Source organism: Neolamprologus multifasciatus, chromosome 19 (assembly GCF_963576455.1).
Source record: "Neolamprologus multifasciatus chromosome 19, fNeoMul1.2, whole genome shotgun sequence".
In the NCBI taxonomy this organism is placed as follows: domain Eukaryota; kingdom Metazoa; phylum Chordata; class Actinopteri; order Cichliformes; family Cichlidae; genus Neolamprologus; species Neolamprologus multifasciatus.
Window position 1 is genome coordinate 29,327,327 of NC_140457.1, and position 21,129 is coordinate 29,348,455.

The 21,129-nt window shown below is 40.8% G+C and overlaps 2 protein-coding genes across 4 annotated transcripts in view; both read left to right on the forward strand.

Moving 5' to 3' along the window:
* atp10d (ATPase phospholipid transporting 10D) overlaps window positions 1-17,001 on the forward strand; it is a 45,947-nt gene extending 28,946 nt beyond the window's left edge. For 2 of the 3 annotated variants that reach the window (XM_085143415.1, XM_085143414.1), the window contains 12 exons: window positions 335-989; window positions 1,111-1,208; window positions 3,964-4,090; window positions 4,196-4,380; window positions 6,659-6,938; window positions 7,105-7,181; window positions 7,462-7,587; window positions 7,847-8,047; window positions 8,562-8,642; window positions 8,762-8,866; window positions 10,564-10,751; window positions 16,307-16,995. In XM_085143415.1, the coding sequence (XP_084999541.1) occupies window positions 335-989; window positions 1,111-1,208; window positions 3,964-4,090; window positions 4,196-4,380; window positions 6,659-6,938; window positions 7,105-7,181; window positions 7,462-7,587; window positions 7,847-8,047; window positions 8,562-8,642; window positions 8,762-8,866; window positions 10,564-10,751; window positions 16,307-16,490 (2,307 nt within the window). In that variant the 3' untranslated portion in view covers window positions 16,491-16,995. Of the gene's footprint in view, window positions 1-334; window positions 990-1,110; window positions 1,209-3,963; window positions 4,091-4,195; window positions 4,381-6,658; window positions 6,939-7,104; window positions 7,182-7,461; window positions 7,588-7,846; window positions 8,048-8,561; window positions 8,643-8,761; window positions 8,867-10,563; window positions 10,752-16,306 lie in introns of all 3 variants that reach the window. The other variant, XM_085143416.1, reaches the window with a different exon arrangement.
* A 3,448-nt stretch (window positions 17,002-20,449) lies between these two features.
* The window catches only part of dapp1 (dual adaptor of phosphotyrosine and 3-phosphoinositides), a 34,407-nt gene continuing 33,727 nt past the window's right edge, over window positions 20,450-21,129 (forward strand). Inside the window, exon 1 of the mRNA XM_085143572.1 lies at window positions 20,450-20,781. Coding sequence (XP_084999698.1) covers window positions 20,723-20,781 — 59 coding nt within the window. The 5' untranslated portion in view covers window positions 20,450-20,722. The remainder of the gene's footprint in view (window positions 20,782-21,129) is intronic.

Sequence of the window (21,129 nt, forward strand, 5' to 3'; positions counted from 1 at the left end):
TCAAAGAGCCTAAATGCTTAAAAATTTAATGGTTGAACATTATTTTGAACATGAAAATCACGAGACATGATTTTCCACTTTCCATCACCACGATATCTATTATTGAGTCTAATGGATGTTTATTCCTCGTCACAAAATACTCCACAGTAACAAAGCTGTAGCTGGTTTTCACTTTGTGCAGAGATTCGACTAATGGCAAAGATTCTGACTTGATTCGTTTACATTTTAATTAAAAATCCAGTAAAGTGTTCAGTGGTGTAAAAACTCAAAGAATAATTTCAGGGGAAACCGTCCTGACTTTTTTTAGAAGCTGACTGTTTTCTTGTTCCTACAGATACCTGAAGAACGGACACCTCTGAAGTCTCTGGAAGAAGTTAAGTTGATGTTTCAGCGTTTCAGCTTCTCTCCCTTCTCCGCTCTCTCCCCTTCCCAAATCAAAGGCAGCCCTCACAGCTTCAAAAGCAGGCTATTTATTAGGGGGAAGAGAGGCTCTCTCACTCTCTCCACTCCCGGGAGCAACACCACAGACATGTCAGGCTCAAGCCAGGAAAATGACTCTAAACCAGACTTATCTGCCAGAGAGGAGGAAGAACAAGATGTGGAGGACCAAGAGACAGAGGATGACTCAAAGGACACACAGACAAACCCTGATGAGGAAAGACAAAGCATGCAAGACCTGACCAGACAAGAGGAATGTGTTGAAGAGGTAACTGATGAGCTGGTGTATGAGGCAGAGAGTCCAGACGAGGCAGCTCTGGTCCACGCAGCACGAGCGTACCGCTGTACCCTGAGGGGTCGCTCTGCAGAGAGCCTGCTCGTGGATCTGCCAGGAATCGGCTCCCTGGCTATCCAGCTGCTCCACATCCTGCCCTTTGACTCCAACAGGAAAAGGATGTCCGTAGTGGTTCGCCACCCTCTGACGGGGCAGGTGGTGGTTTTCACCAAGGGTGCGGACTCAGTCATCATGGACCTGGCTGAAAGCCCCACAGGTAATTAAAATGAGTATTTAAGATTGATGCTTTTAGAATAAATGAAATTTATAATAAGAGCAATGTCTTTCATCAGAGCTCCTTTGTGTTGTATATGTGTGTTTGTTGTTCTCCGGTGCAGATCAGACGGAGGTGTACAGTCACATCAAAGAAAAAACCCAAAAACATTTGGATGCTTACGCCAGAGAAGGCCTCCGCACACTCTGCATCGCTAAAAAGGTAACATCTCTGAGAAGTGAAATAAAATAGCTTTGTACAGAATGTCCATGAATACACTCTTTCACAATGTAGTATATCATTTAATGGTTTCTCACTTTAGCTGGATGCAAAGATCTTTGATGCACTCCAGACAGCCATAAAATCAGTTTGAAGATTTAACACTTTCATGATCTTTTGTCCTCAAGCTGCTTGTAAATTATCAAGGAAAGACATGATGGAGAACTGATGAAGCAAAAGAGAATTGCAGTGCTTAGAGAATCCAGTTAAACTTACTACACATGTGATGTTGAGATTTTTAACATGGCTCTGCTGAAACTGTGTTTTGGACATCAGAACGCAAAAAAACATTGGATACGTTGGCCCGTGCATTCTTGTTGTTTGAAGCAGGTCACATAAAAGAGACTTGTGAGAAGGGAAGGTAAATGCTTTTAAATTTAGCATTTAAATTTGTTACTAATCTTGTCCAGTCATAACTTAATATCTGATCCTTCAGTGTAACTGAAGTTTTCATTTCAATTATATTTTATTTATATAGCATCAAATCGCAACAACAGTCGCCTCAAGGTGCTTTATATTGTCAGGTAGACCCTACAATAATACATACAGAGAAAAACCCAACAATCATATGACCCCCTATGAGCAGCACTTTGGCGACAGTGGGAAGGAAAAACTCCCTTTTAACAGGAAGAAACCTCCAGCAGAACCAGGCTCAGGGAGGGGCGGGGCCATCTGCTGTGATTGGTTGGGGTGAGAGAAGGAAGACAGGATAAAGACATGCTGTGGAAGAGAGACAGAGGTTAATAACAGATATGATTCAATACAGAGAGGTCTGTTAATACATAGTGAGTGAGAAAGGTGACTGGAAAGGAAAAACTCAATGCATCATGGGAATCCCCGGCAGCCTACGTCTATTGCAGCATAACTAAGGGAGGATTCAGGGTCACCTGGTCCAGCCCTAACTATATGCTTTAGCAAAAAGGAAAGTTTTTAACAAATGACAGTCGTCCAGCCTGGAAGTAATAAATGCATGAACTAGTTTTTCAGCGTCACTCTGAGACAGGATATTTCTAATTTTAGAGATGTTGTACAAATGGAAGAACGCAGTCTTACATATTTGTTTAATATGTGCGTTGAAGGACATGTCCTGGTCAAATGTGTGTTATCTGGCTTCATGGACAGATAGAGCTGGGTGTCATCTGCATAGCAGTGAAAATGTATGCTATGTCTTCTAATGATGCTGCCTAGGGGAAGCATGTATAATGTAAACAGAATTGGTCCTAGCACCGAACCCTGTGGAACTCCATAATTAACCTCAGTGTGTGAAGAGGACTCTCCATTTACATGCACAAACTGGAGTCTATTAGATAGATATGATACAAACCACTGCAGTGCAATACCTGTAATACCTACAGCATGTTCTAATCGCTCTAATAGGATATTATGGTCAACAGTATCGAATGCTGCACTAAGGTCAAGAAGGACAAGCACAGAGATGAGTCCACTGTCAGAGGCCATAAGAAGATCATTTGTAACCTTCACTAAAGCTGTTTCTGTGCTGTGATGAACTCTGAAACCTGACTGAAACTCTTCAAATAAACCATTCCTCTGCAGATGATCTGTTAGCTGTTTGACAACTACTCTTTCAAGGATTTTTGATATGAAAGGAAGGTTGGAGATTGGCCTATAATTAGCTAAGACTGCTGGGTCTAGAGATGCTTTTTGAGTAAAGGTTTAACTGCAGCCACCTTGAAGGCCTGTGGTACATAGCTGATTATTAGAGATAGGTTGATCATATATAAGATCGAAGAATTAATCAATGGCAGGACTTCTTTGAGCAGTTTTGTAGGAATGGGGTCTAAAAGACACGTTGATGGTTTGGAGGAAGTAATTATTGAAGTTAACTCAGAAAGATCGATTGGAGAAAAAGAGTCTAACTTAACATCAATGAAACTAAGAGTAGCTGTAGATAATATTACATCTGTGGGATGATTATTGGTAATTTTTTCTCTAATGATAAAAATTTTATTTGTGAAGAAGTTCATGAAGTCATCACTAGTTAACGTTAAAGGGATGGTTGGCTCGATAGAGCTCTGACTTTTTGTCAGCCTGGCTACAGTGCTGAAGAGAAACCTGGGGTTGTTCTTATTTTCTTCAATCAGTGATGAGTAGTAAGCTGTTCTGGCTTTGCGGAGGGCTTTCTTATAAAGCAACAAACTATTTCTCCAGGCTAAATGATGATCTTATAATTTTTCTCTTGAAGTAAATATAACCGGGTTAAAACTTTCCTGTAACACTAATGATTTTAACTAAGCTAACACAAGACGAAGGCTAAGTTTATTTATATGGCACATTTAAAACAACAGCGTTCACCAAATTGCTGTACATTAAAAGTATATAGCCCTCCAAAAAATGACACTAAAATCCAGAAAACCTGAGCACAGTACAAAAGGTTTGCTCTGTGTCACTGCACAGTCTGAAGGGCAGGGCCTCCTTGCACAAGCTGTTCCCTCGTGCAAGGAGGAACAGGATGATAGCACCGCCAGAGGCCTTAAAAATGAGCTCCAGCAGAAAAATGTGTGACCCAACTGAACTGTCTCAACTGGAGCTTTGTGATTCTGTTCCCCACTGTTGCTTCTTGGCCTCATTTCCCGTTCATGTTGAAAGATCCCACAGTCAGTTTGAATACATGACAGACAGCCAACTACTGACTTTGTAGTTACTAATATCTGCTTGATCTGTTATTGATTACCTGCAGGTTCTGAAGGAGGACGAGTATGACTTGTGGCTGAAAGCACACATGCTGGCAGAGAGCAGCATAGAGAACAGAGAGGAGCTTCTTCTGGAGTCAGCTCAGAGGCTTGAGACCAACCTCACTCTGCTGGGTAGTCACTGCAGCTCAGACTTGAATCATTCGATATCAGAGCTGAAATACCAGTACTTATATCATAATATAATTTATAATATTATATGTATGCGTGTGTTTTCAGGTACCACAGGGATTGTAGACAGACTCCAGGAGGAGGTTCCAGAGACCATTGCTGCTCTTCAGAGGGCTAGGATTAAAGTTTGGGTTCTCACTGGAGACAAACAGGAAACAGCCATCAACATCGCTTATGCCTGCAAACTTCTGTGTGCCAGTGACAAACTGCTGACAGCTAACTGTGGAAGCAAGGTCAGTGAGTGAAAAAGTCTTTATTTTACTGTAGAGCATGTGCACAAGGGTGTAAGGTCTTCTTCACTGTGCACTCTGCATTAGATGGAGGAGTTGTACAGGGAGATGGAGGAATGATTTCCTGTGTCATTCAGGTGCGTTTGGCTCATCAGAAACTGACCTGAAAGATGGGATCATGGAAAAGCTCCGTAGTGGTTACCAAGAATATGTTAAGTACCCTCTGAAGGTCTACTAGAAGATGTAAATGCACCATGATGGAGAGTCCGTACTGCAACCAGCTGATCTACACCACAGCAGCAGTGATCACAGAGATGCTTCAATGATGAACAGCCCAAAGGAGCAGTGCAGTTCATGGAGAGTCGAGAGGCCAAGATCAAGGTAGCACGGAGGGAAGTTGAAAGTTGAAGAAAGAGGTACCTAAGAGCTGCTCGTGCCTTGGAAACTCCCAAATAAAGACTTACAGCCTTGGCCAGAACTCGAAGAAGCATCCACAGAGACAGAAGGCAGGAGAGTAAACCAGCTGTACTGTAGTGAGAGCTGTAGCTGTACCAAGTGACAGAAACATCAGGAAGAAGGAAAACCAGAAGCTGGAAAAGTGCCAAGGGCTGAGAGAAGAGCTCGAGAAGATGTGGAGGGTGAAGGTAACGGTGGTCCCCGTGGTAATCGGAGCACTAGGTGCGGTGACTCCCAAGCTAGGCGAGTGGCTCCAGCAGATCCCGGGAACAACATCGGAGATCTCTGTCCAGAAGAGCGCAGTCCTGGGAACAGCTAAGATACTGCGCAGGACCCTCAAGCTCCCAGGCCTCTGGTAGAGGAGCCGAGCTTGAAGGATAGACCACCCACAGGGAAACTTTTTATATGATTATTTTATTATTTTTATATATTTTAAGTCATAAAACCCTCAAAAACCTTTCTTATAAATCCTGTCTACACTGTCAGCTGATTGATACACTATCAACTGTGCGTGAGATGAATGTAGTGTACAGCAAAGAAGAGCCTTAGAGCATGTCTTCTTTCTTTTTGTTGGTACATCGTGATGGGTTGTTTCTTCTGGACAAGGTTTCTATAGACATTTGTAGACCAGTGCTAATGAATGTGTTCTACTTTTATTTATATTGTTATTCATTGTTTTAGGAAAGAAAATGCTTATTTTACTGCATAAAATAATAAAAATCTAAAAAAAAAGTACCAATACGCAGCAGAAACTGCTTTCTGCAACTCAGATAGTTAGCCAATCATTGGAGCTGCTGAAAGATTCAAATTATCCATGCCTGAGGGCTTGCTCAGTGATAGGTTTGTAGCATAAACATATTCGCTGGAACGTTCAAGACAATTTACTACACAGCAAAAGCAAGACACTTGGTGGGTTTAAAAACATCAATTTCCAGATTCAAATTGATTTTATATTGAATAAAGCGATATCGATTCATTAAATCCTGACATCGATTTTTCAATATAAATGTATTTTGCCAGAAACACCTTAACCTCTTAAGCCCCAAGCCTACCTGATCTCCTACCTTTTGCCCCCGTATCAGGGGGCGTTGGGGCTTAAGAGGTTAAAGCTTAAAGCTCACAAAACTATTTCAACAACCACCAAACAGCTAAAAGAGCAAAAGATTAAAGAGCAGGTGAATTTCAACTTTTACATTTTATGCCAAATTACAAAACGCTTAGCTGTGTCTCTAACAAAACCTCTGTAACGATGCTCTGCTTCACTTCACTACTTCATCTACTATAAAAATCCAGCCCAGGAAAATCTCCTTCATATTTTTCTGTGTTTTATCTTCACTGTTTTTGACATAAATGTGATGCTTGCACCTCTGGTGAAGTCTCACAAGACTGAGATGCTCTAGCGGGACCTTAAGAAGGCGGTTCATGCTCAGAAACCCTCCAGTGTCACTGAATTGCAACAATTCTACAAAGACAAGTGGGCCAAAATTCCTCCACAGAGCTGTGAAAGACTCGTGGCCAGTTATCGTAAGTGCTTGATTGTAGTTGTTGCTGCTAAGCGTGGCCCAACCAGTTATTGGGTTTAGGGGGTATTCACTTTTTCACACAGAGCCATGTAGGTTTGGATTTTCCCCCCTTATTAAAAAACACCTACACAGGATAAAAATCCTGAACACCAACAATCAGTCAAGTCCAATAAAACACTGGGCAGGAGAAGCCATGTGTGAACTCACTCGCAGGAAGCAGCTCACCAAGAAACAGTTTATAATGACTGCAATAAACTCAGCTACGCTCTGCTCAGGTACAACAGTCCTTTCTTTTCCTTCAGGATGCTTGTGCAGCTTTATTTGAGGCTCTCATACTGGAAGTCCAGGGTGGTGAGAGTTTCACTGCCCTTACTGGAAATGGGGAATCCGTGTCCAGCAGCTTCATTCTGGTCATAGATGGCCGGACGCTGGGTTGGGCCTTGGAGGACGAATTGAGGAGCAACTTCCTGGAGCTGAGCCGGCGATGCAAGGCGGTGATCTGCTGCCGCTCCACTCCACTGCAGAAAAGCCAAGTGGTCCAGCTGATCCGGGACCATCTCGGTGTCATGACCCTGGCTGTGGGTAAGAACTCAGCTGATTGTTTATTATTCCATAAAGACATTTCATAACCCTTTTCTGTTAAACATTTAAATACAGATGATCTTTTCCATTGTCATTGCATGAGTACTGTCAGCTTCATTTATCAAATCACTGCTTGAACTAGTGGAAAACAATGCTGCTGTTTCAGGTGATGGAGCCAATGATGTGAGCATGATTCAGGTGGCTGATGTGGGCATTGGGATATCTGGACAGGAGGGAATGCAGGTATAACAAAGAAAACAATAACAATGATACTGTCAAACTGAGGTCTTTACAGTTACTATGAAGCTGCTCTTTGTTAGTACAGGTTTATTCAGCCTCCCATCCAACACTATGACAGAGAGCTTTCTGTGGTTCTATTAGAGTCAGTGTGATGTTGCATTAGCCCGTATCGTCTGCTTTCACTCAGCAGTAGGCGCTAAATGAGGTTAACGCTTGTTTTTCTTCTTCTTCTTTCATTCTTTTGCTCCGTGGTCATTTTTTGTTGTTTTGAATCTGTCTCCAGGCTGTGATGTCCAGTGATTTTGCTATTTCACGGTTTAAACACCTCAGCAAGCTGCTGCTGGTTCATGGCCACTGGTGTTACTCTCGTCTTGCAAACATGATACAATACTTCATCTATAAGAATGTGGTAAGAGTCTGACAGCTTTATAAAAAAGGTTATAAACTGCTTGACTGACGTTTAAAATTAAGGCAGGTGTTGAACTCACAGCAGTTACACTGTCATCCCTAAAATCAGCTGATGTAATTCACAAGAAAACAACAGCAAATCATTTTTTTAGTCTTACAGCAGTTTTGTCTCTGTTATGTTGCTGCATCCAAATATTTGTTTCTTTGTTTATTTGTTTAAGGACATTCCTCACTGCTGACTGTGTGTTTCTTACCTGCAGATGTATGTGAACCTGCTGTTCTGGTATCAGTTCTTCTGTGGGTTTTCTGGGAGTGTCATGACCAACTCCTGGGTGCTCATCCTCTTCAATCTAATCTTTACATCAGCTCCTCCGCTCATTTACGGCATCCTCAACCAAGATTTACCTGCTGACACTCTGATGGAGCTGCCCGAGCTCTACCAGGATGCACAAACGTCCAAGGTTACTGCAAACACACACATTGATTGCTACATTTATTTGGCTTTCAAAGTATTTAAATCACTGAATGTAAACTGGTTCTACACTTGCTGTGATGAAACTCTGATACCTACTAATGCAGGCTTCACACTAACACTGTTAACTCATAATGTGCATCAACATGATCACAACAGTCCTGTATAACAGAAAAACACATAAATTCACTTTAATATGTCAACAGTTACATTTCTGTGATCATTTTACACAGAAAGAGGAAACAGAAGATAGGGCATATCATAGCCATACATGTGTACATTACATATAGTAGAAAAATCAAAATGCACAAAAAGACCGGCGCCCCCTGCTGGTTCATATGATCATGCTGGTTTCACCTCTGGCCTTGCTCATTACCTCATTATCATTAAGCACGGCTCCTTTGTGTTTCATTCACGTTGTGGCCAAACAAGTATTGCATGTGTGACGTCAGTAACACTCATATTTGTTGAAAGTGTAACAGATGGTTGTGATGTGTTCACAGACGTTTGTTCCGTACATGTTCTGGATCACGGTCCTGGATGCTTTTTACCAAAGCCTCGTTTGCTTTTTTGTGCCTTACTTTGTAAGTACACCGTGCAAATCGTCACTTATCACATTTCTTCTATTTACATGCATGTGTGTCTGTCTGTCTTCTCCTAATGTTCTAAGATTTTCATGTGAGACTTTTTTCTGTCTTCACAGGCATACGCAGGGTCAGATGTTGGGGTGCTGTCCTTTGGCTCACCGATCAACGCATCAGCACTTTTCATTATTCTGCTGCACCAAGTGATCGAGAGCAACACACTGGTCAGACTCACAACCATTTATACTTCAGCTGGATTGTGTCTCAGTTACTTTGCCGTTACAATAACAAGTGTGTAGCTTAAAGGTTATGTGTGTTATGTTAGTGTGTACAGCAGGGGTCTCAAACTTACGGCCAGTGTTGGTCAAGTTACTTGAAAAAAGTAATCGGTAACTAATTACCGATTACTTCCCCAAAAAAGTAATCCCGTTACTCTACTGATTACTTATTTTCAAAAGTAATTAATTATTTAGTTACTTTTTAAAAACACGATTTACAACCTGAATAGGTGATAAAGTGATAGATCTTTCAGCCCAATTCTACTTTTTCTGCATAATCATCATACAAAATGTAATCAAATGGAAAAGTCTCTTTTTAAAACTTGTTTTATTAGTTTTAATCTTTTAACTTTATGCATCAAGCAAACATTTAATTATCTGCAACATTCACTGACTGGAAGAAATTAGTTTAACATTTAAACCTATTTTCTGCACATTCCAGCACATAAAATAATATATTTGTTTGTGTTTACACTCAGTCTTTTAAATAGATGCAAGTAAAACACAGCAGAAAATAAATAAAGTCAAAGACTAGCGGTCCTGTTGCTCTATTTTCACCTGTAAGCAGGAGTGGGGTAGGCGGAGGGTTACCCTGGTGCAGGTGTGCAGCGGTCAGTGGAAGAATCCGTGAGTTTCTCTGTGAGTTTCCCATTACGTCGTAGCTACTCGGTGCTTGTTTGGAAGTTTAGGGTTTTTTTCGCTGTAAAAATAAGTTTTCTTCCCACGCACAACGGACACTAATGTTTTTGTCACTTTTTATGGAATCAAACTCAAAGTAAGGTCAGTACTTCCACGCTTTAAACGCTGCACGCTCATACTCTCTCTGCACTCGATATATGATCCATTGTTGATCTGCACACAGCTGTTGTCACGAACGTCGCACTCGCTTCCGTCACTGTCATGAGACATTCTCGCAAAAAAATCACGGTTTTAGTAACGCAGTAACGCAGCGTTCCTACGGGAAAGTAACAGTAATCTAATTACCGTTTTTCCAATAGTAATCCCCTACTTTACTCGTTACCTGAAAAAGTAATCAGATTACCCATCTCTGCTCACGGCACAGGTCACCCCTACTTGTTGACGTGAAGAAATCGAATGCAGTTTGTCCCTTGAAGATTTGTTTGTTGTTGTGTGCAATCTTAAAATAAATTCTTTAAGTGATTTAATATGAAGGCAACATGAGCAGAGAGCACAAACATGCAGAGGATCGGCTGTTAGTTCAGTGAGAGTCGCACACTAATGTGTACACTTATGTCTGCACTTTGATTTGTTACATACGAACACAATTAGTGCTGCACGTGTCCACAAAGAGAGGACCGGTGTGTTTATCTGGTGGTTCAATGAAAGGCTTCAGTTAGTTACGAGTGCGAGAAAGAATCTGCACTCACGTTTGCAGTTTGTTATACAATGTTTGAAATTTAAAAAACAAAAGAATAACTACATTTTTGGAAATATTTGTGGGTGTTTTGTTTTTTGTACGACTTGAACACTAAAGTGGCCCTCAGCTCATTTAGGTTGGAGATCTTTGGTGTACAGCGTGAGGAAAAATGTGATCCAAGTCAGAACTGAACATGGAGAGATTCAGGAGCAGCTCTCGCTCTTTAGTTGTGCTCTGCAGTTTTGAATCTTTTTCTTCTTTGCAGACATGGATTCACGTGGTCGTGTTGGTGCTCAGCTGCACTTCCTACTTTGCTTTTGTACTGCTCCTCAGTGGCTTCTGTGTGACCTGCAGCCCTCCTGTCAACCCTCTGAGCATCGAGCTGCTCCAAATGTCCCACTCTCTTTTCTACATCACATGTGTTCTCACTACTGTGGCAGCTCTGTTACCCAGGTACACACACACACACACACACACACACACACACACACACACACACACACACACACACAAAAACTCATGTACAGGTAGTGTATTTCCTTTGGGAAGCTTTGCTCTAATGACACCTGGAGGTGCCGATGTCGTCATCACCGTCACAGCTATACACTGAATTTGTTTTGTCACTCAGTGGTTTCCATATTTCAATTAAACAATGTGGCATCACGTTCGCTGTGTGGATGTGGAGAAGAGTGGACTCAAACGCAGGACTCGCAGGCTGGTTGAGGATGTTTATTGTGAAGGCAGGATGAACATGAGACGACTGGCTGACTGAACATAACGCACACAGACAGAGGCGAACACGAGAAAACCGGAAGCACGTGGAAAATAAACACAGACAAAGTCAACAACCCAGGAAAGCTGACGTCACTTTCATTGCTAAAACATCACCAGATATCCAGGATCGTTTTTAAATACAAATATTTTAATTGGTTTATAACCAGACATATGCTTCAGTTAAAATAATGTTGGTTACCATGGTTTCCAGTGGTCTTTTGGAGTCTCCAAATTTCTATTTTTGGAAACACTAATTTTAATTGGACCAATCAAAATTAATACATAAATAAAATATTCCAGTATAAACATATTATAATAAGCTGTAGGCAATTATTTACAAAAATAAATCAGTGCCAACAGCACTTTAAGTATTAACCTTTAATTATATGGTTGTTTGAAAACTGAAATCATACAGTTTCATGTATTATATATGTGTGTAAAGAGTACACACCCCTACACACATAACTACAGTTGTAAATAAGATTCTCACAGGTCTGGTTTTGGCAGTTTGTTGGTTTTGGCACATTCAGGTGTGCACAGTTCTGTGCGATGCTCGGGGAAAAGCCCGACAGCTAGACGCAGTTCACCTTTTAATATTAAAGTTCGTTACAGTAAAATTAGGCAAAGACTGAAATAGGGCGACAACAATTCATTGAGTAATAAAGTCACAAAAAATTCTTTGCTACAATGTTTCGTTTCCCACGAGGCCGTGTAGTGTGTCGACGTGTTAAACGAAGTAACCGCGAGTGCTTTACCCGCATTTGCTACAGAAACAGACCTGCACTATAAACACAGCCTTCAGTTTGGAACAGAAACGCTGATCGCAGTGATGATGGAGTTTAACATGGAGCCGGGGTTCTGAGGAACATCCTACTCCGACAAAACGTCCTACCCGTATTATAATTTCACGGTGACATGCGACTAACCCTACGCCTAACCATAACCATAACCTTAAGAAGTATTCCAGATGGGTGAGAGAAAAAGAAGTTAATTCGGCGTTGGTGTTGCGCGCATGCGCCGCGTCTGCGCAGAAACATTGGGTAGAATGTTTTTCCTGGTAGGATGGATTCCCAGATCACCGGTCTGTTTACTACGGAGAATAAATATATTGAGGCCACAAAATACTATTTCAAGGGCACGAAATGCTAATTTGTGCCCATGAAACACTTGACCGATAACCGTGATCCTTCCCAGGTCCTGACAATAAAATCGATCCCGGCGTCCAGGTCGTACTTAAGTCTGTAAAGCAACTGGGCTCGCAGTATCCTGTTTAAATGTCTCTCCGTAATAATGGTTCCATTGCAGGTTTTTCAGCATTTGTAGCTCATCCCCAGCCTAAAATAAAACTTCATCATACCGTCTCTGTCCACGGTCTATAGGTTTAGCCTACTCTCATGCTCATGTCTCTACACAGCTGTCCAGGAATTGTATCAATATGATCTGCGCACGTTATCTATTTCGTTGCCACAAATGCGTAAGTTGCTGCCACATTATACCCAATTTGTGGCCACAAAAAGTATTTCGTGGGCACGTTATGCTATTTTGTGGCCACAATTTATTTATTTTTTGGACCATGTCATCAGAGGGGCTCCGTAGTTTACACACCACGAAGAGGCAGAGGCGTTACCGAGAAACCGAGCTCAGGTTGAGTGAAAGAAAACGTGTTTCTGGCGTCCAAACAGGAGCACAGTTCCAGTGATGACCAGTAAAACCTTTACTGGGAAAAATCTAGAGTGGCGAGTCCTTCATCAAAGCACCTGATCAACTCCAACGGGAAGAAAAACGAACTTTGTCGCTGCTCCATTCACACACAGAGAGTTTTCTGCAGGAAGCCTCAGAAGTTATGCAGATGACCAGTTAACTTAGTCTGATACCAGACTGGTTAAATTATACAGCTGAAGGCTGACGACAGCCGTCATATTTGGGGTGAGTCTAAGGGCGGCACGGGGTGAACAGAACTTTCATAACATTTTTCAGATTGAAATTGAAGTAATATCATCATCATCACCAGCGTCGTTTATTTATATATATATTTATACAGCACTTTAAAGACACACCAAAGTGCTGAACAATACAACTATTAATAATAATAATAATATAAGAACCGAACAAAACAATAAAATTAATAAAAATGTCAGTGACCAAAGAGTTAAAAGCCAGAGAATAAAAATAGGTTTTTAATCTGGACTTAAAGAACAGCACTGATGTAGCCTGTCTCATATGAAGAGGAAGATTGTTCCAAAGCAACGAGGCCACAGCAGAGGACGCCGCTCTCCTCTGAGTTTCAGCCTGAATTAGTGACTGAAGCCAGCAGTTGCTCAGCTGACCAGAGGGAACGAGTGGGAACATAAGGCTTCAACAAATCAGACATATAAACAGGTGCCAAACCATTTAAAGATTTAAAAACCAATAAAAAAAACTTTAAAACGGATCCCAAATTTGATTGGAAGCTGATGTAGAGAGGCCAAAACCGGAGTGATGCGGTCGGATTTCCTTCTACCAGTTAAAAATCGAGCCGCAGCTTTGTGCACTAACTGTAAGCGTGACAAAGTGCTCAGCTCCTCTTAAAATGGAATTACAGTAATCCAGGCGTGATGTAGTAAAAGCATGAATTACAGATTCTAATGTTAAACATTGTGTTAATTCAGTTTCATTAGAATTTAAAAATATGAAAATAAGAGCTTTTTTTCATAAGCCAAATTTTTTTACACATGCCATTAAACTTGTTGTCAGATTGGGCCAGGGTTGGACTGGGACAGAAAATCAGCCCGGGCATTTTGACTAGAGACCGGCCCCCCAGGTATTAAAGCCATAAATCCTTTGAATGAAAACAGATGCTGTGGTGACAGTGATGTACTGTCTTGTTGGTATATGTATGATTTCTATACATTTTACGTCAGATAAAAACTTTGGTTGTAAGACTCAGATAATTATTCATTAAAGTGAGACATTTTAAATGAGAATAAGAAAGTATATCTTTGTGCCCCCCTTTCCCTGTTAATGCCCTACCTGCCCCCCTGGCAAAACTTTCCTAGATCCACCCCTGCACAGTTACCAGCTGTCAGCTACTTATGAACTGTTTCTGAGAGACAAATAACACCAGGATCCTTTTCTAACTTCCCTTCAACTCATTCATGTCACCTAAAAGGTAAACCTGTTTCTCCATCAGCTGTTCAGCTCTGATGATTCAGTAAGGACGTCTCCTGGTTTCATCTTCATGTTTCCCTCTCACCACATGTCCAAACCATCATGACCAGCAGCTTTACAGCTGTGGCTCCAGCAAACATCAGCTGATACTAGAAATTAATATTAAATAAATTCTAACAACAGCTGATCAAGCTTAAACATGCTGCTGTTGTTTAGCGCGACATCGGCTGGTTTCCTCTTTCTGGCGCAAAGTGGGCGATAAATAAACAAGAGAGACGATCAGCTGATCATTGATCAGTTTTCATGTTTGAAGTAGAAACAGGAGAGGGAGGGGGAGAATGAAAGAAGAAGAGGCAGCTGTGCAGCAAAGACAGAAAAACTCCAGCTTTGTGTCTTTTTCATTGTAGCTGAAGTTCAGGACAAACTGTTCCTTTTCACCTCAACACGAAACGCGTAATATTTTCTCTGAATACGAGACGATTCAGTTTTTTACAGGACGGTTGGAAACTCTACTAACTAACCTTATGAATAAAATAAAGTTCACTATCAGTAACATCATCATCAAAAAGAAAAGAAACAAGGAACTGAAATTGAAATGCTGCGGTTGGATGTTGAGAGAGCGCTGCAGAAACAAATGCCTGGAAATCTCAACAACTGAAGAAACAAAGAGAAGAGTGGAGCAGAATTCCTCCCCAGTGATGATACAGATGTTAAAGTTGATGCTGAAGGACTTTCTATAAGCCAGCGGTCCCCAACCCCCGGGCCTCGGACTGGTACCGGTCCGTGAGTCGTTTGGTACCGGGCCGCGAGAGTTGAGGCTCAGGTGTGAAATGTATAGTTTTCAGGGTTTTTATCGGTTTTCAGCGTTATTTTGTTATCGTTTTTATCGTTTACTCGGTTTTCCTGGGTCTTTTCACGTGTGTTATGAATAAATCTTCTTTTTTTTGGTACCGGTACTAGTTTTATTTTGTTGTATTTATCCGCGACACCTTAAAGGCCGGTCCGTGAAAATATTGTCGGGCATAAACCGGTCCGTGGCGCAAAAAAGGTTGGAGACCTCTGCTATAAGCCACTGAATCATGAGTTGTACTCAGTTTTTCACAGGAGCACATAAAACTATTTTAACTTTATATGATTAAAAACATACTTTACATAGTGTGTGTAGTAAGTAACATATGCATGATTTTACACTGATAGCCAGCCCTATTCTGTTTTTATTTGTTTTTATTATTAGTCCAAGCCCAGCTAACCAGCTGGGTTTCATGGTTTTGGGGTTTCAGTAGGGCTCAGCCCATTCACACAAACATATTATATCCTCCTCACTTAGTAAGTCTGAGGGCAGGCGAAACTTCCCTTTGAACTGGAAGAAAACAAGCGGCTGAATCAGGAGTTCATACCAGGAGTGGACTACCTCGAACGGCCTGGTCTATTTGTTTAAAGAAGAAGTAATAAAATGTCATATTGTGCATATTTTGTTTGGAGGGGCCAAACTTCCTTCTTTTGGTCCACATTTTTAAAAAACCCAGAGGGGTTTGTGTGTGTGTGTGTGTGTGTGTGTGTGTGTGTGTGTGTGTGTGTGTGTGTGTGTGTGTGTGTGTGTGTGTGTGTGTGTGTGTGTGTGTGTGTGTGTGTTCCTAAAACTGACTGGAATGAAATGATCAAACTCAGAGTGGGTTAGTTTTATTTTCCCTTATCAGTGAGTGAGAGGACCTTGAGGTGACGTGTTGTTGTGATGTGTTGTTGTGATGTGTTGTTGTGATGTGTTGTTGTGATGTGTTGTTGTCTTCAGTATCGTTCTTTACTCACAAACTAACTGAGCTGTTTTCAGTCAATGTTGAGGGTGTAAGGTTTGACATTACTGAATCGTAAGGCAACAAACCTGTAACACCATCATGTATGTCAGGAGTGAGACTTGGCCGCACAAAATGTCACATTACATGTTGTTTTCTAAATTAGGACTTTTCTCAGCATAAAGCAGAGTCTAACCCGAGCCACTGCTTTAGAGTTGAAAAAAAGGCAAAATCAGTGAAGTTTGAATCACGTGCAGCCACAGTTCAGAGGACTGACTGATGTGCTCTTCTCTACAGGCTGTTTATTCAAGCTTTACACAACACACTGCAGCCATCTACAGTTCTGAAATCAGCTCACATGGATACAGTGGACTCTGAAAATTACCGCAGGAGAATGCAGCGCTGGAACACGACCCACTCCAGAAGCAACAGGCTCTCGGCGGGTGCCGACAACCCCGGCCTGGAGCCCAGCTTAGCGTGAGAGCTGCGCACATGCAGAGAGCTGCACGTGATACCTCTACTGATGCACAATCTCCCCTGAGAACAGTGTACCTGAAGCTGAAGGAAAGGTTTCTGTTAATGTGCCGCATTGACGTGTATCAGAGCCAGAACTGAAGTTTTGTTCAATAAACGATTTTGACTCCAAAGAACACTGAATATAATTGGCTGCGTTTTGTATGAATGTGAAGTTTGTATCTGCGATTTTATGAATAAAGTATGTGAAAGTATCCATCCATGTGATTCATTCAGTGTCTGTTTAAAAATGTTTCTCTTTATATAATTTTTCTTGAACAAACGCTCTGGTGTCAAGCTCACACACAGTTCATGTGTCAGCTGTGGTGATGCGTTTTCTTGTACGTCAGTTGGATTCTGATGAGATTTGGCAGAGTGAGAATCCTGTGAACCTGTGCGGCGATTTGACGTAAGAAGTTAGGTGTGTAAGCAAATTTGACCATGGTCTGGAAAAATTACTGACAGCTGCTTCAGTTGCAGCAGAGCGTGAAGCATCTATCTGTCAAGATAAATGTCTTATGATGCTCTAATCAGCTCTGACAGTAAGACAAACACAGAAGCTGATCAGTTTCTCAGGTTTGACTGATCAATACCAGCATAACTAAACTAGTAACTAACTGGCAAACCAGTGAGGATGAACAGGAAATCAGCCAAAATCAATATTTAAACATTTATTCTATTTTTTCTTCAAAGCTTTCAGCTCCTTGTTTTTATGTTTGTAGTGAATCCAACCAGGTTTTCATCTGTCCTGCAGTTTGAACAGAAGCTCTCATTTAAAGTCAAAGTATTGATGTCAGTAATTGCTGCGCCACTAAATGAACAGATGCACAACCTGGAAACAAAATAATTTATTTACATGTTTCAAAACAAATGTTTTCAAAAACATATTAAAGATTTTTATCATGAAGACTTGTCTGAACCAAACTGAATTTAACCAGATAAACACACACACACACACACACACACACACACATAGTAACTTACATATAAAATGATAAATAACTTAAAAAAATAATATAAAAATAAATTTTTATATTTTATTATAGATAAAAATAAAATATAAAACAAGCAAACACAGAAGTCAAAATAAGACATAGATAAAACAATTATTATACTAAATAAGATTAAAAGGCAGATCCAGTTTAAATACACACTCTCCTCTTCACCTCTCCTCTTCACCTCTCCTCTTCACGTTGGATGCATTCAGGTATTTAAAGTCACCTGCCTTCACTACTTCTGCTCCTTGCATCTTCACTGCTACACCTGTTTGCCTCTCATACACATACATGTTTGCTGTCGTGCTTCTGCTGACTGGAGAGGACTAGTGGAATGTTGTGATACTAAATATGACCAGAAATGTATTGAACAAATTACTGTAAACTATGGAATTACATAATTTATACAGTTTAGAGTAGTATTCCAGTCACTGTGCAATGTTGCATTAGGATTGTGGTGAAGTTACTGTGAGTAAAACAATAATACAATTACACTGGTAACAAAAATAGTATTTCAGTGACAAGATATAGGCCACAATCACTTTTTGGCAGGCTTAAAATGGCATATTATGGGTATTAATGTTCCTTTAAAAGTTATTCAGCATTTCTTAGAGACTGTTTGGAATATAATGTGTCACATTTAACACTTCTGAATGAAATCCTGCTAGTTTGAAATAGAAATATTGTTTCAGTGACAAGTTACAGGCAGCAATCACTTTTTGGCAGGTTGGAAATTGCATATTATCAGTTTTATTTTCCCCTTAAAGATAATCCAGCAGTTCTAAGGGACTGTTTGAGATATAATATTTGACATATGACCCATCTGAATGACATACAGCAGGTTTGAAGAAGAAATAGTGTTTCAGTGACAAGTTATAGGCGGCAATCACTTTTTGGCAGGCTTAAAATGGCATATTATGGGTATTAATGTTCCTTTAAAAGTTATTCAGCATTTCTTAGAGACTGTTTGGGATATGATGTGCCACATATCATCCTTTTGGATGATACCCAACAAGTTTGAAGCACAAATATTGTTTCAGTGACAAGATATAGACCACAATCACTTTTTGGCAGGTTGGAAATTGCATATTATCAGTTTTATTTTCCCCTTAATGGTTATTTAGCAGTTCTGAGGGACTGTTTGAGATGTAATATTTGACTTATGACCCTTCTGAATGACATCCGCCAAGTTTGAAGCAGAAATAGTATTTCAGTGACAAGTTATAGACCATAATCACTTTTTGGCAGGTTGAAAATGACATATTATCGGTATTAATGTTATTTTTAAAGTTTTTCAGCCGTTCTAAGGGAATATTTGGGCTCTTGTGTGTCACATTTAACCCTTCTTGATGATACCCAACAAGTTTGAAGCAGAAACATTGTTTCAGTGACAAGTTATAGTCCACAATCACTTTTTGGCAGGTTGGAAATTGCATATTATCAGTTTTATTGTTCCTGTAAAAGTTATTCAGCAGTTCTTGGAGAGTTTGTGGGATATAATATATCACATGTAACCCTTCTGGAATATATCCAACAAGTTTGAAGCCGAAATATTGTTTCAGTGACGAGTTATAGGCCACAATCACTTTTTGGTAGCGCTAAAATGCCATGTTCTCAGTCGTTATTCTGAACAAACAAGAAAGAGTCATGGTGATACTGGCACAATAGGTATTTATTGTTTTAACTACTATTCGACAGTCTTATAACAAACATGAACAACGAGAGCAGACATACTGAACCTGTAGGCATTAATTATTCCATCGTGATGCGTGTAGTCATTCGTGACTGCGCTACACACTGAAAGCAACCTTCTGATAAGCGTCAGAATTCGGTTACAAGAAACGTTAAAGTTCCATAAATGCATACCTTTGCCTAATAACAAAGGCATAAAAGTGTTTGAGGTCCCCCCCCCCCCCCCGTTATATCAGTTGCACAGAAGTAGCTGGCAACTCAAGTAATCCGGGCGCTGCAGCTTTAAGCAGCTGCGTGCGCTCCCGCGGACGGCAATCACTTTCTGGCACAACACCGGCTGCTTCCAAATAGAGCACATTTCATTCATAATGTTGTAAATCCAAGCCCATCATGTATTCATGATTTGAATCCAGGGTTGTGTGAAATCCCAGAAATACACCCTAGACAAAGTGAATCTGTGAACTAGGTGTAGGTGTGTTAGGTTATGTTGTGCTGATCCTCGGGTTGGGGGATTTGTGTTCATACTGGAGTGCAAAATTAAAACCAATGGAAGATGGACAAGAAAAGCTCAAAGCCATCAGGTGCTCAGTTTAGAAAAAAGAGAAAAGAAGAGGAGGAGAAACGAGCAAAAGATACAGGTAAGCAGATGTGTGATTGGATAATGGCAGCTCATCCTGAACCAATCAGAATCAGAATACTTTATTAATCCCTAAGGAAATAATGTGGGTTACAGTTGCTTCAAGAAGAAATGGTAAAAATAGCAACAGTAACAGACTAAACTCCAAACAATACAGATTTACAGATTACATTACAGATTTTAATATTAATTAGTCATTGTCAGTTGTTGATTTGTCCTGTTCTCATTGTATGATGAATTATGATGGCTGTTTGGTAGCTGTTTGCATGTAATGCATACTCTCTCTCTCTCTCTTCATAAGTGTGTGTCTGTGTGTGTTTCTCTGGTGAAATTCAGTGTGGTTCCGACAACAGTTTTATGTTCATTTACAATCCTTAATCTGTTTTATGTGTGTGCGTGTGTATGGGGGGGGGGGGGGGGGGGGGAAGCGCCAGAGGGAGTGTTCGCCCAAACAGGCTAGGACCGCCACTGAACACCACAGTCTGCTGTGTCCATCCCTTTATCATCTTCTGATTGCTGGACAATTTCACAAACTTCAGACTATCTCAGACTGATTTCTTGAACAAGGCAGCGAGTTCACTAAACGCAAATGGGGGTTCCACAATCGTCAGACCTCAAACCATTAACGCACTTTTGGGATGTGGGTGGAACAGGAGATTCCAGGTGACAGGTGTGCAGGTGACAAATCTGCGGCAGCTGCACGGCGTCGATACAGACCAATATCCCTGAGGAGTATCTCGTGTGCCTAATTCAGTGGTTGGTGAGCGCGTGTATTTCCTGTAGGCGTGACTGATCTGAGCAGTTTTTACTTCTCTATTTGGCCGCTCCACAGTTAGACCAACACCGAACTAAGGTTAACTGAAATCTGCTGGAGAGATGAGTTCTTTCAGTGATGCGTCTTTCGAGGACTTGAGTGACGAGTTAGCGAGTCTTGGGTAAGGCCAGGTTGATAAACACCTTTCACCTGTTGGAAAACATTAAACTGCTAAAAGCGAACTTTACGCGATTCTTCACCAGCGCGCACCAATTTTATGAGCAGGATAAAAAGCAAGACCATAGCTTTATACCACTGTTGTTACACAGTAAAGTTGACAAAGAGCTAACTCGTTTATCTTTAGACCATATTGTGACATGTTTCATCGTCTCTGTCTCTGTTGTGTATTTTGTTAGCAATGACAGGATGCGCTTCTTAAATCAGTGTTTAAAACAGTGTGAGATTGAAATCTACAAGAATTGTAACTTACTAACAGAAATGATTATCATATAACGTTTTCTAAAAGCAA